This window comes from Panthera onca, chromosome A3 (assembly GCF_046562875.1).
Source record: "Panthera onca isolate mPanOnc1 chromosome A3, mPanOnc1 haplotype 2, whole genome shotgun sequence".
Taxonomy (NCBI): domain Eukaryota; kingdom Metazoa; phylum Chordata; class Mammalia; order Carnivora; family Felidae; genus Panthera; species Panthera onca.
In genome coordinates, this window is record NC_138341.1 from 122,256,006 (window position 1) to 122,271,899 (window position 15,894).

Sequence of the window (15,894 nt, forward strand, 5' to 3'; positions counted from 1 at the left end):
GATGGCCCGCTCTGTTTTCCCATCACACCCTAGTCTTCCCTTTATACAGTGATAACCTTCCTGTGTTATTAATGGCTGACTTCTCCTTGGTTCTGTAAATTCCTTGAAGGTAGTCACAGCGTTCCATTTACTAGGCAATCTCGTACCCGGCATGTAGTAGGTACTCTGTGAATATTTGTTGGATAAATAGACGAGTGAATACATGAACCAGAGAACTACTGTAACTTGCTCAAGATCACACAACTAGCAACTGGCAGATGCAGTATTCCAACCCTGGTTTGCATGACTAACACTCCTGCCCTCTGAAACCAACCACTTGTCTCTATAAAGAAAATGATACAAAAGGCAGTAAGGTGTCTTATGCTTGGTAAAAGGCTGCATGTTCCTCTACTGATTCATCAACAAAACTGTATAAAGCCTTTATGCAAATGGAGAGAGAGGTAGGGTGTTCCAGACCAACTGGTAAATAGGAAATACATAATTTCAAAAATTCACACAAATACCAAGCTTGATCGAGGTCACGAAATACTATAAAATGTAACTACCACTTAGTTGTCATCATAATATTCCTCCCTTTAAGGTATGAAGAACTGTGCCATTTTCAAAGCACATACTAAGTCAGAGGTCAGTAAACTATGGCTCATGGGTCAAATCCAGCTTCCCACGGTTCCCTGTGTGGCCATGTGCTAGGAATGGTTTTTATATTTTTAAATGGTTGGGGGACAAAGAAACAAAAAGAAGAGTAATACTTTATGGTGTACAAAAATTATACAAAATCTACATTTCAATGTCCAGAAATAAAGTTTTATTGGAACATAGTCACACTCTCATTTTATATTTATTTCACTGCTTTCTGTGCTGCAATGACAAAGCTACGTAGGTGTGACAGACACCACAGGCCTTGCAAAACTGAAAATACCTACTATCTGGCCCTTTACAGAAAGTCTGCCAACCCCTAGTCTAAGTGGCTATTTTTATTAATTTTCCCCCACCTTTGAGGTAGGCAGGATATGGCTTGCATGCATGTCAGAAAAAGAAACAGAAAGCTTGAGAAGACATGACTCAAATGTTCTCACTTGTCCCATTTCAGTGGCTTCTACCTGTTCTCCCATGCTCCCACCTTGTCTGTGCTCTGAAACCCCATCTCTGATCCATCTTCTAAGCTATAACTAGGGTGGCCTTCAGACAAAGGCAGTTTGCTTAAGCACCTCCAAGGGCGCCCACAGTCTCAGGACTATGTCTATATATGTATATATACATATACATATATATATATACATACACACATATACATATATACATATATCTATATCTATATATAGATAGACATAGATATATAGATATATATATCACATATATTATGGGGCTATGCTGAGTCCTTGGTGTCCTGGCCTTGCTTGCCACTTCAGCCTCCACCTCTGTTCACTCCTGCCCTCTGGTCACACTGGCATCTGTCTGTTTGCTTTGACCTATTCAAGTTCAGTGGCATGCTTTCTTGCCTCCAATGATCTGCACATGCTACTTCCTCAACTCAGAAGACCTCCCTGCCTTACTCTTCAGCCTTGTTCAATATGATAACTGTCACTCTTTTAAAACTTGTCTCAGTAACCACGTACCTGAGAATGCACACCCTAAAGTGATTTATGTTTCCCTTCTCTGCTCCCACAGTATCCTGGATTTACCTTCATCACAGCCCTTATCATGCTATATTGATATAATTTATCTTTTTGTTGTTCCACTAGCTACCCGTTGAGTGCTTATTATAAGCTTGGCATTGCACTAAGAACTTTATATGCATTAGCCCATTGAATTCTTACATTAGTCCCATAAAGTAAGTGGTGCTATTGTCATGGTTTTACAGATGGGGAAACCAAGACATAGAGCAGTTAAGTGCCTTTTCCAGCCTAGAATCAAAGACTGTCCAAATCCAAAGACAAATTTCTTAACCTCTATGGGACAAGAGGCCACTGTCAATACTAAGTTGCACTCAATATATATTTATGGAAAATTAAATGAAGAAATGAAATTCTGGTTTAGTATTTACCTACTAGCTGTGTCATTTGGAAAATTACACTTATGAGTTTCAATTCCCTACCCATAAAATGGGAATACTAATAAGTATCTCATGAAGTTCTTTTAAGGATTAAATAAATTAAAAAAAAACAGTTAAAGCCTTAGTTTGGTTGACAGGCCCAGAGGAGCCTCCCCACTCTACCACCTAGGGCTCCAACTCTGCTGGGTAGGAGTGCTTAGCTATGAAGGGCAGACACAGAAGTATAGCTGCATAGGTGTTGGGATGGGAAGACGTCTCTCTAGTGGGTACAGTAGCAGAAGACGAGCGATGGATCATGGGTCTCAGCAGGACACAAAGGGAAGTGGAAACAGGAAAAGAGCTCATACATATTGTGTAGAGATGACTAGCGTTTACTGGTGCCTGGTCTATCACTCCTTCTTAGTCACACAGAAGAATCCAAGCCTCATCAGAGCCATGTAAGCAGAAGTGACTAGAGTCATTTCCAAGTGAGGTATTCAAGATCCAGGTTACTATCCCCATACTTTCTCTTCCCTAATATGGCATCTTTTGAGGCCACATATATTCTAGATGGCATAACAACAAAGAAAACTTTCTGATATTAAGCTACTGATACTTGGGTATTAATTTGTTATTGCAGCTAAGCCTGACCTATCCTAACTAATCCGGCAGAAGAAAAGGTAGTAGTCCCTTGCTTTCTCTTCTGCCATCTGGTTCCCACATCATATGGATTTTCTGTTAGAGGATTCATGACCCTGCTCTCTCCATAGTTTCCAGCCCCCATTCATATATATTAATATTAATAAAAATATTAATAAAAATATTAATATTGTGCAAAGAAGAAGATCAGAATTATAAGTGCCTCAGACTTCTTTTCTGATTTTTGACTTCTATTTCCTTCTCAAGCAAAGAATGGTGAATAGAAAGAGATGCTGATGGACTAAAGATGACACTAGAATAGATAACCTTGAAGGCAAACTAATTTCTTGGTTTATTAGCTTCAATATATTATACTAGTGTAAAAAGCTGAGGGCTCCTTGAGGCACCAGGTCTGCTACAGATCTCAGGACTTAGCCTGGACACTGCCAAAGAGAAACAAAAGACCCATCATGCTCTAAATATTCTATTATCGACTATTATTGGAATAGAGTCATGGGAAGGGGGTTAACAAATAGGAGATAGGGGACTCTGACTCACAGAATCTCACCCCGTCTATGTCATTGACAAGATTCAAAATGGTGTCATGGGAATGCCATGAGCTTTGGAGTTAGAACTCAGCTGCAATTCTGTGGGACCTTGGGTTCTTTATTCAACCCTTCTGGGATTATACTGCTTCATTTCTTGAGTAAGGGTAATAATGATGATCAGTATTTATTTAGTGTGTAATACATGCCAGGCTTTGATTCTATCATCTCATTATAAACTCATGTCAACATACACAGCCTTATGACTGGTACACAGCACCATAGTACCATGACTGGTATCACAGATGGTTAATTTTTGCTAGCCCTCTTCACCTCCCCCCCCCCCTTTCAACACTACATTGAAACCCCATCAGAGAAAGCTCTAATAGAGCTTTATTCTCTTTATTTCTAACCCTGTCTCCAGAAACATTTTCCTCTTTCTCTGACTCATGATTTTAAAATTCCTCCTATCCCTTTGTGAGATACAACTGCTCTGGAGCATCAGATTTGAGCTAAGGTCAACTCAGGTGTCTCAGGTCTTGGGTAGATAATTCTCATTTGTAGTTCACAGGGATGTCCCGAGGACATGCTTGAAGGGCAAGTGTTGGTGTTGGTTTTGTTTTCCTGGACTCTATTGCTCTAGCTTTGTCTTCCTGAGTGGGGTGGGGAAAAGGTGTGTGTGTGTGTGTGTGTGTGTGTGTGTGTGTGTGTGTGTGAGAGAGAGAGAGAGAGAGAGAGAGAGAGAGAAGTATGAACAGTCTAGAGAGAAGGGATAGGAGAAGGACAAAAGAAGACTAAAGAGATGTGTCAGTGGTTGTAGAAAGAAAAATATTAATGTGAATGTCATCTTTGGGTTATTTTGGTCTACTTATAATATAATCTTTTTCTTCTATCTTGTCACAAAACCTTCAGGAAAAGCCAAATTATTCCTTTGGAATTTTAGGGCCTAGAAGACACTGAGTGAAAATAAGAGGGGCCAAGGGCCAAGGAGATCTGTTATACTCAAGCAATTCTGAGAACCCTCACTATGGAAAATTCACCTTATTGGGTTTGGCTAGAGAGAAACAGTACCACCCTACTCTAACCCCCAAGCACACACCCTGGACTTCTCCCTCTGAAATTCTGGCAGGATTTCTAAAGACTGAACAAGAGTCAAGAGTTTTCCAATAGACTGACTCACTATAGTTTGCCTCTCATAAGTGATCCCTCACTGGGGTCTCTACTTCAGCTACCACAGCTAGATTTGGGCATCCTGTGGTCCTGAGTCCCTCCTGAAATTGTTAGGTAGATCAGGAGGAAAGGAAAAGTGCTACAGTCAAAGGGCAGCAGGTGCATGAGCAAAATGCTATAGTCAATAAAAATACATGATTGCTATGTAGAATCTCATTTAAACATAACAACCTATTGATGAAGAGGTTTAATACCAAGAAGTGAGGCCAGCATCATTCCTGTGCCTGTTTCTGCACTTTGGATCTAGCCTGAGTGCATCTGATAAATGTGTGATTTGTGGAATTGTATGAGAAATGACTAGAGCCTGGGCTTTGGGTTTTCTTCCTTAGAGAACAGCAGAGAGAGAGGTGGGTCTCCAGGTCTCCTATCAGAGAAGTTCAGAAGAATGAAGGAGGGAAGCTAAAGATGTTTATAATCTGTTATATTCTTGACCTTTTATGTGCATTACCTCAAATAATCATGAGAAAGAATGAATGATCTCCAGCCTAAAAGTGAAGTGATAAACTCATAAAGGTTGACTTACCCAAGGTCAAACAGTTAAGTTTAGGATGTGGGATTTAAAGCCAGGTGACTCTGATTCCCCATTATTCCATGCAACCTCTCGAAGAAGCTTCATAAAGATAGAACCTTCTGCATAGAATTGGGTCAACAGAGGGGAGGGCAGGTGATGGGAATTTCCTATCTGATAGGAGACAATACCTACATCTTGCTTGGCTTCTCACACCACCTGTGGCATGTTATCCTTACAGATAAGGAATCTATGGACACATCATTCCCCTTCCTGGCTCCAGTCTTAGCATCTGCAAAATGAGGGCATCTCATTAGAGAATGGGTATTTATTGTCCTGCCACTCTCTGCAGGGGTGAGAATCCATTATGAAGAGAGAAGAGAAAATGCTGGATGAAATGCTCCACCTCAGGCTTAGCCATTATAAAAAGAAACCACATTTACAAAAGACCATTGCCCACATCTCTTTCCTATTGCCATTGGGACAATGGTGTTAGTCCATCACCACCACAGGGCAGCATGGATCTACTGGTGACATTGGCCCCTTATCTCATGCTTCATTATTCTGGAGTTCAGCTTTCAGCACCTACTCTGAGGGGGCTGTTTTAATGGGATCGTTAGAGAGTGTTTACTAGATTAAAACTGTGGCTGTCTTCTGCAAAGCAACTCTGCAAATGGCTTTATGGGTTTCCGGATTTATTTTGTCTCAATGACTAGGCTCAGTTTGCAAATCAAATCAAAGCTGATTTTTCTAACTGCCACTCGGGCGCACCCAGCGGGAGTCTGCAGAACCAGCTGTGTTCCCTCCCTGGCTGGTGCCAGAGATGGGAGTGCTATTGTCTGCTGGTGGCCAGAGAGGTTCCAACAGGGAGAGGGCAGACAGGCAAGTACCTGCTTGACCCTAATTGGGGCGGAGGGACACAGAGAAAACAAATTTTATTTTCTGGAGGGAGGAAAGGCAGACAGGATCTATGTGGCCTCAAAGACACATTGGCAGAAATAACGGGGAGCCAATATGGACTCATGATATTGAGGCTCCCTCCAAATGAAGTGTCCTCCCATGGTGGGAGGAACTCTTTGGGCCAGTAGTGAGGTCCCTGTTATAGCAAATACCCCAGCAGAGCCTGGCTGGCCTTTCTGTGAGTGGGTACTGTAGATTACATAGTTGATCTCTACCTCATTCCTTTTTACTCCTACATTGAAAGAGACCAGTGCTGACAAATAGGTTGTATTTGAAAAAAAAGAGGCCATGAAAGACTAACCTATTAGCCTCCATCCATCCATCCATCCATCCATCCATCCATCCATCCATCTATCCATTAATCAATTGACCATCCATTGATTTATCCCTTTGTTCATTCAATATATTTTACTGAGCACGAAAGTATGCTAGAATCTGGGGACACAACAGTGCTCAAAATAGGCAAAATGCTTTTACTACACTTGGAATGTGGCTGGGATACAGACACTAAACATGTAAGCAAACCAAAAAAAATGTACATATTTGCAAGTCAAAATGAATGCTATGAAAAAAAGTACAGGGTATGATTTCAGGTGGAAAATGTTGGGGATATACATCAGATTGGAGGTCAGGATGATCTTTCTGAGGAAGTGTGTCTATGCTGCAGTTAGAAAGATATTTATCTGTTATACAGGCACATACAGTGGCTGGATAATTTTGGGCAGAGGGGGCAGGATGAGTAAAGGCCCTGAAGTTAGAAGGAACTTGGTAAGTCAGAAGAATATTGCAAGTATGAGGATAGAAGCTTGGGAGAGGCTGATCTAGAACTTGGCAGATCCAAGTGCCCTCCATCAATACCATTTTCCCCTTGGCCTGCTCTGAGTCAGAAAGGCACAAACAGATGCTCAGGTCCCTCCTTCAGCAGCTATAGCCTGGGGCACCTCCCACCACAGAGGATAATCATCTTCCATAGGAAAGGCAGTTCCCCGCCCCCACACTCCCTCCAGCCTAAGCTTCAGAACCTTGGAAGTCTAAGGTTGCACTTTCATTGCAAATTTCTACATGCTCTATCTTCCCAAGAGTGGTCTCTGAGTATGTTCAGATTCCATCTTCAACCTGGTTCTGAAACTGAGCCCATCCCTCATCTTCCAAATACGAGGTAAACCTTACTTAATGGGTCTAAATGTACCTCCCACTTACTTGCTCTATCTCACAATTCCTGTTTTAACTACACAAATGAAGCCTCACTGTTATCTTCATACTGCCCTCCCTTCAGAGAATGAGTAATAATAATTCTCTGTTTCTAAACCAAAAATGTAATGCTTATTTACCCATTAGCTGAAGTTTTCTCTCTGCAGCTCTGAAAAAATTCTCAAAGTAGAGTGTGCCAAGCACAGGGCTTTCAGGATTTTCTTTTAGCTCTTGAAATTGAGGCAATTCCATGAGCTTTTTGCTATCCCTCAACCCGATGATGAAACACATCCTCTTTATAATAAGATCAGTGCGGTGGAGGCCACTGGTGCCACTCCCAGATCCCCTTTGCAAGTCAGTGTATCATACCCAACCTTCCCCCCACACCCCTGTGCCCCTGCTGCTGTTGGTATTAAGACTAAGGGCTCACACCTGTGACATTCTCCAGAGACTTTGGCCAAGGCTCTGGGATACCATTTCCCCTGGAGCCACCTGAGAAATGGAGGGGAGGGAGAAGGGTAAGGAAAGGGGAAAGTACCAAGGACTAATTGTTATGGGGGAGAGACACAGAAAACCTGGTCTTCTTGCTTCAAGGCAGAACTTTGGAGAAATTTATACTCCACTTGCATCTAGCCTAGGCTTGCATTTATCTGAGAACAGATTCTTGCTTTAACATTTTCTTTTTACCATCCCACTTCCCTCTTTGATTTATAGATTTCTTCCAAGTGCCCTCCATCAATACATTACATGCACCCAAATCCCTGCTTCAGGCTCTGCTTCCAGGGAATCTGTCTTAAGACAGCTCCTATTTGCCTTTATCTACTCATCGATGAAATCCACTTCCCCACTATGGTTGAACTCACATTCTAATTCCTCTAAATCTCTAGCCAAAGTTAATAACAGGCAACCCCTGGCTGATCAACAAGATAAAAAAGAATGTGAATCTGGGGCAATGCCAACAAGACCCTTCCATCAATGAAAAAGACCGTTTTCAAGGCTTTTGAGGTGAGCCTGTCCTGATGCTAGAATTACCCTTCTACTAGCAAATATCAAACTCCCACCCCACAGTCCCTTAGCTGGGCCTTCAATTTGTGGTTCTGCCCTCACTCTGTAAATAAATATTGCCCCCTGGTGATATGCAAATCCCTACCCTCTCAATCCTCTAAATACATACAGTCTTGACTCTTAACAGGGACTTTGGACCAGGGGTATGGCTCCTCTCACAGTCTGAGCTGCTGAGTCAGCTGGCCTTCCAATCCTACCCTTGGTCTGGGTATTGTGCAATTCCCAGTGTTTAGGTGAGAAGGGGTAGTGATGGAGGTAATAGAAGGGTTGTATCTCGCATACTGGACCAGTCCCAGAGAAACAGAACCCCAGATGAAGGCCCAGGAACATACATGCCTTTACTGCCTGGAGCTTTGGCCCCAACGGTACTTTAGCCCCCATTCAGTACATTTCACTTCCATTTGGAAGCATTGATCATAATCATAAGTCCACGATTATCTGTCAAAATCACTCATGCAAGGTCTGTTTCCACACTGGATCGTGAGCTCCTTGAGGACAGGCATCATGCCTGCTGATTCAGCACAAAACCCTAGTTCCTTTCAAGGTACCCAGCTCACAGATGCTGACTGAGCAGACTACACAAAGGAAATAACATTTATTGACAATATTTTTTTCCAAAACACCTCGCAGTAAATACAACACTTAGATGTTTATTATATCGTCTGATCCTCTAACAAACTGGGTGGTAGAGGCCTTGGTGTGCCGGAGCTGGCTTGTATTAGCTTGCTAGACCCGGGTGTTAAACACTCTGGACTTTTTTGCAAGCCAGTTATTAAACCATTGGTAACTTGATATTGGACATGGTGGGGATATTTATACTTTGGAGATCAACAAAGACTACAAATAAGGGCTTTTCTTTTACAAAGAGCAGGTTTATCATGAAACCACTGGCAGTAGGGATGTTTAAAAAATGTTCTGTGAATGGATAGATGGGGATAACCTGAAACATGGCACTTGGAGTTTGAGAGAGATCAACTGAGACTCTCAAGGTCTCTGACTCTTGCTGCAGTAAGATGCCGGCTTCAAATGCATTTATTCATTTCAGTGAGCATTTTTTGATTGCCAGGCATGTGCCAGGAACTTCTGCCATGGCAAAATGTGATGAGGAAGTTAGTGGTTAAGACCAAGGATCACCTCATCAGAGACCTTCCAAGTCAGCAGTGCTGGTGCCTGCCCCAGAAAGCAGGCTCTGCTCAGGGCCCTGAAACCTGACTAGATCAGGACCTGATGCTCCACCATCATGTAGGGTCTGAGTAGGGTCCTGCTGTCACAGACCCAGCCATTGGGTGTGTGCAGACCACCTACTGTATTTACCCGCTGCCCAGGGCTCCCTCCACAGAACCTGCAATTCCTCTGCCCAAAGCAGCCTGACTAAACTTCCCAAGGGAACAGAAGTCCAATCTAGACCCAGTCCACTGCCAGGGCCCCCCTCTGACAGGGCTGGTTCTTGCTCCTTGCACACCCTTAAAAGCCACTGGGATTATACTGTGAATAATGAGCAATCAGAGGCTCCAGTGGAAACCACATAGACACTGCCCCTAAATGCATGGGTCCTGTTATGCGTTGAACTATGCGTCCGTCCCCCAGTTCATATGTTGAAATCCCAACACCCAGTGCCTCAGAAGGTGTCCTTATTTGGTAATAGCGTCCTTGTAGATGTAATTAGTTAATTTAGGATGAGGTCAACCTGGAACAGGGTGGGCTCCTAATCTAACAGTACCTAGTGTCCCTATGAAAAAGGGGAAACTTGGACATGAGATGCCCACAGGGAGAATGCCATGTGAAGATGCAAACTAAGTAACAATGAAGATTGCTAGAAGCTAGGGAGAGGCATGGATCACATCCTCCCCTCACAGTCCTCAAAGGAGCCAACCCTACTGACACCTTACCTCAGACTTCCAGCCTCCAGAATGTGAGACAAGAAATTTTGTTGTTAAGTTACTCAGCTGCTGGTACTCTGGTACAGCAGCCATAGAAAACTATTCTAGGTCCCTTGCTTTGCAACCCTCCAAACTGGGCAGTGCTGCATCAGAGTTCAAGTGACTAACAGGAACGCTGCAGACTCAAGGGTTAAAGCATCATGCTGGAGCCAGATGTGGAATCTAACAGAAGAGGCACTGGGCTTGGGGTCAGGTCAGAATGACCCTGCCTGAGTGCTGGGGATTGTTATGTTCTCCCTGGGAGCCCTTCTATTCTGCAGGACTCACACAGGTGACCACGGACACCATCAGGAGTCACCAGAGTCAGGGATAAAACATCAGCAGAGCAGTGGCCTTGAGTTTGCACATGTGATCACACTCCAGGGGTTGGATGCCCACTGGAAGCCCCAAGAGGAAGGTGCCATGATGACAGAGAAGTGCCAAGTACTTGGAGGGAGCCAGATGGCCAGTGCAATATGTCACTGGCACTTTAGATACTGCCAAAGCCTATGGGATTCCCAGTATCTTATTTTTCTCTATTAAAAGTAATAGTGTTTTCAGCAAACCCACAAAATGGGGAAATTTGATTCCAGAAAGAGATGGGCCAAATATTCATTCCTGGCCTTAGATCCTTGCTACAGAGTCCTCATGAAAAGAGCACAGAATTAGACAGGGTTTACCCTTAATCAACCCCGGATGCTCCAAAGCTAACGTGAGGCACAGAGTAGACACCAACCAAACACAGGTCTGCTTTCCTTTGTCTTTTCTTGGCTTTTTTCTCACCAAGCATCCTCTTATCTGAGGTGGCACTGAGAGGGGTAACTCCCTGGGACTCTGAGAGACTGGCATTCTCCACTGTTCAGTTCTCTGTCCTATTCAAGGTGCTCCTAAAGCTCCACTTGTCTGGGCTGAAGGGCTGGCCCTCGCAGACCTGGAAAGTGAAGGTGTCAGTGCTGGGAATCTACCTCTGACTCCTGATTCCTTCCTGCCCTGCCAGGGGTCGGCCATCTGAGAATCCAGATTCATTCACTTGTTCCCATCCCTCCACACATCCACACGTTACATGTGCACACCCCCCTAAGGAAGACAGTATCCTACAAGTCAAATGTGAGGACAAATCCTTATGCTTAGAAGAGGTACATGTTTTCCTCTCTAGTTCTTTCAGGACCAGTGCAGCTGTACTGCAGGGAGAAGTGCTTCATGCTGGGTCTCTAGGACTATGAGGACAGTGGATCCTGAAGCTGCCCCAGAAGTAGAGTTTTAATTATTCTCTTGTAAAGTTCCCATATCTATCTCTTGTCCATCCAACCATGTGTTCCCAATTCCCAGTTTAGAAAACAGGATCCAACAAACTACCCTTTACGGGGGCTTATGTCCCAGAGGGTATCCTTAGAATACCACATCCCCCCACCCCCGCCATGGAGGGCAGAGCAACCACATCAACCTCTCCCTTGTCTAGAGGTCAAAGCTGGAGGGGTGGGTGAAGGAGGTGTCCCTGTACGTTTCCTTCCTTCCCCCAGCTGCCCCTTTAAGCGGGACACAGCAGACGCTCAGCTGTCCGGAGCTCTAATGCTATCCAATTGATGATGCTCTTCCTCCTGGATTATCTGTTTTCCTCAGTGGGAAAGCCTTCTAAGGCCTGTGATTTGTGTCACTTTTGTTTGCAGGCCATCAATTCTCCTTGCCTCACAAAGAGTAGTTTATCTCTGTCTGTCCAGTAGCCTGAGTTCCTGAGAGAGAACAAGTTAGGGACATGCCGGCCTCTCATGACTTATGTGAAATCAGAGGGGGTTCTTATCACAGTGAGTCCTTGGTGCTTCTGTCTTCTCCTTCCTCCTGTATCATCTTTCCTTCTCAGCCTACATATTGAGCTGGTTTTCTTCAAAGTTATGAAAGACATGAGTGATAGGTCTTGGTGCATATTTTGTGAAACAGCCATAGACATTCTCCTCCTTCTCCTCTCTCTCTCTCCCCCTCCCTCATTTCTACCTCTTCCCACACATATGTATGTGTTTTCCTCTGTATGACTGTGCATGCGTGTATATACTCACATATGTACATACACACTTGGGTCATCGTCTTTGTCTATGTTTTATATCTATGATTATATGCCTACTTATATTTATAATTGCCATCTCTGGGGAAGCATCCTATGTAACTATATACACTGTCAATAAATGCAAGGGACAACAGAATTGTCCAATTTTCATGTGGTTATATGGAGAGAATTGCTGTTAAAAATACCCATCCTATAACAAAAAGCTAAACCTGATTTCTAACCATTCAACCTTGTAATAGGTTAAATGATAACAAACCATTCATTGATTTTTTTTTAAAGAGTAATAAACAGAAACATGTACCAATTGAAAGGGCCAGGCAATTCAATTATAATTAGGAAAACAAAAAGTGATGAGCCTGAACAATGCTGCCTTAGTTTTTGGGATAAGTATTGAAAATGCCAACTACATAACAATGCAGTGTTTGTTTTCTCATTATTAAAGGCACCGACACTATCACCTCATTTGTGAAAGCCAAACCCAGCTGAAAAAAGCACAAAACTCAGAAGATAGGTGTACCAGACATGCTAAAAAAATACCCATATAAGCACAAACCCAAATATAATGAAAATATATAGAAGAATATTTAAGAAAATTTATATTCATCACTCTACTGATTAATTTACCAGTCCATTCATCTGTCCATCTGTCTGTCAGTCCGTCTGTCTGCCCAACGATCCCCATCCATCTATCCATCCACTGATTCAACAAGTATTTTTTGAGCTCTTATTATGTTTTTGGCATTGTGTTATTAATATACACTGTAGGTATTTATTAACATATACTGTAGGTATAATGACTCCAATGAAAATAACAATTCTTTCTTTTATTTTTAGTAATTGTTGCCTAAACTTTCCCTGTGTGGCTAGATGGAGAAATCCTTAAATGGTTGAAGACAGACAAGGACATGCCAACATACCTTTTGTAGCCAGGCGAACACAGTTGATTTTGGTCTCCTGTGAACAACAAAAGTGAGGTTCCAGTTAATTAGTTGTGGGTTTGGTTTGTCATATAAAGAAAAGATGTACATATGTATACCTGTATATATGTCGGTATATGTATTTTTAATTACAACCTGAAATGTGTCCTTTCCATTTCTTCCCCCATCGTAATCACCTTTTTTTTTTTTTTTTTTTAAGATTTTAAGTAATCTCTACCCTCAATGCAGGGCTTGAACCTATAACCCCCAGATCAAGAACCACATGCTGTACCAACAGAGTTAGCCAGGCACACCAGGAATCACTTTTTAATTCTATTTCTTCATTTATTTTCAGGCAAGGTACATATTTTGTGCCTTTTAATTCCTGGCTCCCATCACCTCATAAGCTGCCTCCCAGACAGAACCACTTATAAACATCAAATCCTATGACTGCCCAGCACAGGACAACTTTTTTTTTTTTTTAATTGTTTTTTTAACGTTTATTTATTTTTGAGACAGAGACAGAGCATGAGCAGGGGAGGGGCAGAGAGAGAGGGAGACACAGAATCTGAAACGGGCTCCAGGCTCTGAGCTGTCAGCACAGAGCCCGACGCAGGGCTCGAACTCACGGACCGCGAGATCGTGACCTGAGCCGAAGTCGGACGCTCAACCGACTGAGCCACCCAGGCGCCCCGAGCACAGGACAACTTTAATAATAACACTAGATGGGTACACTGTGGCATATATTAGTAGATGGCACCAAGAGCATCTTTGGGAAACTATGTTGGTAAGTAAATAATAAGTAAAAAATGCATCTATCTGCACAGACTGAAACAGATACTAGACAAGATCCCAGGCAATATGAATGTGTAAGAATCAAACTGCAAAGTTCATGTTCAAAAAGTTACACTAGCCCTGAGATCTCTGGTGAACCTCACAGTTTTCATGGGTAATGTTGTGTGTGTGTATGTTTGCATGGCAATCGAATCTTTGGTGGGTAAACTATCTAGTTATTGTTGGCTGTTCCCCAAATGGACAAGACCCATAAACTTAAGATATTACTGGGCCTGCAGTTGAGTTACAGAAGAGTGTGCTCAGAAAGATCATCATTTTAGCGTGCTTTCTTAGGATCATCTCCAAGGAGGCCCTAGAATCAGTTGAAAATTCCAGTTGACTAAGTAATACGCCCAGCAACAGTCTGAATATAGTGTAGCAATGAAAATAAAAGGCAAAAAGGAATGCAAGTGTATGGGTCTCAAGAATCAAACGTGCGTCTTGCTAATGCTCACTCATAAGAAATTACTGCATCTTGAAAGCACTTGTGTTAGTCAGGTCTTTGAGGGTTCCTGGACCCAATTCTGTTTTGGGAGGGTGGTTCCTCCCCTTCCACAACATTAAGCAATCCTCAGATATCAACAGGGTGTCACAGAATTCAACTCAATTTTGATACTATCTACCTGGAGATAGTATCAGATTCTACAGGTTAAGGGTTCAGTTCCACAAGACTGCTCCCCATCCCCCACTTCAAATGATGCCAGTTTCAAGCCCCAGGCTGTTATCTGTGCTTCTGACTTACCAGCTACATTTTGGAGATTCCAATGACCTCCTCCTTAGGTTCAATTAATTTGCTAGAGCAGCTCACAGAACTCAGAGAAACAGGTTACTAAATCACCAGTTTGTTGTAAAAAGATATAACCCAGGAATAGTCCGATGCAAGAGACGCATAGGGTGAAGTATGTGGGGAGGGGCGCAGAACCTTCATGCCTTTTCCAGAAGTGCTACTCTCCCCAAACTCCATGTGGTCACCTACCCAGAAGGTCTCTGAACCCAGTCCTTCTGGGTTTTTATGGAAAGCTTCACTGCATAGTCATTATTGACTAACTCACTGGCCATTGGCTGATTCAACCTCCAGCCCCTCCCCTCTCTCCAGAGGTCCAGTAGATTGGGGTGGGGTGGGACTGTGGGACTGGAAGTTCCAACCCTCTAATCAAAAGTTGATCCTCCTGGCAACTAGCATCCTCCTTGGGTGGGGTCCCAAAGTCACCTTCATTAACGTAACAAAAGACACCTTTATCACCATTGACACTTAGGAAATTCCTAAGGTTTGGGAAGCTGTGAACCAGAAACCATGAAGAAAGACCAAATACATATGAGAAATATATTTTGGTCATCTGAAAGACCAAAAATATATTTCTTATAAGAGATCACAATATTGCATCAGGGTTATGCAGAGATATAAAACCCATGAATTGCAGGGGCAAAAAACAGTAAAGGTATATTTCCCACTCAAACCAACATGTCCAATGTAGGTGCATGACGGTCTGAGGTGGGGTAGTAGTGGTGGTTGGGGGATACTATAACCACTGTAGTCACTCAGAGACCAAGGCTGGTACCTCCATTTTAACACAAGGCTTCAGTGTTCACTGAGGCAGGAGAAGAGAATGCTGGAGTTGGGCACTGGCAATTAAATGCTTTGTATCAGAAACTACACTTGCTTGACTCAAGTTTCATTGATTAGAAGCAGTCATGTGGCCATGCCTAACTTAAGTGAAGGAAGAAATAGTAATGTCTACAGCAGAGCCTATTTTCTCTAAGCATACCTCTGAATGCTAGAGACTGTCACTTTGATTAAACTCAAGTATGATTCCCTAGTGGTGTTGAGTCTGTTCCTCAGACCACAGAAAGTCTGCCCTTGGTTTGTGTAGCAGAGATGTCTGGATACTGAAAGATAGTTCTCACATCCACTAACATTCTTCTTCCTCAACAATTCCAATGATAAGAGTTCAAGTCCTTTGAACCAATACTGGTGCTCATCCTAGGACATCCTCC

At 42.9% G+C, this 15,894-nt stretch overlaps 1 protein-coding gene across 12 annotated transcripts in view; it reads right to left on the reverse strand.

Annotated features, from left to right (window-relative positions):
• The window catches only part of PTPRT (protein tyrosine phosphatase receptor type T), a 1,077,107-nt gene that overhangs the window by 200,703 nt on the left and 860,510 nt on the right, over positions 1 to 15,894 (reverse strand). For all 12 annotated transcript variants that reach the window (XM_060618029.3, XM_060617982.3, XM_060618020.3 and 9 more), the window contains exon 13: positions 13,066 to 13,102. In XM_060618029.3, coding sequence (XP_060474012.1) covers positions 13,066 to 13,102 — 37 coding nt within the window. The remainder of the gene's footprint in view (positions 1 to 13,065; positions 13,103 to 15,894) is intronic.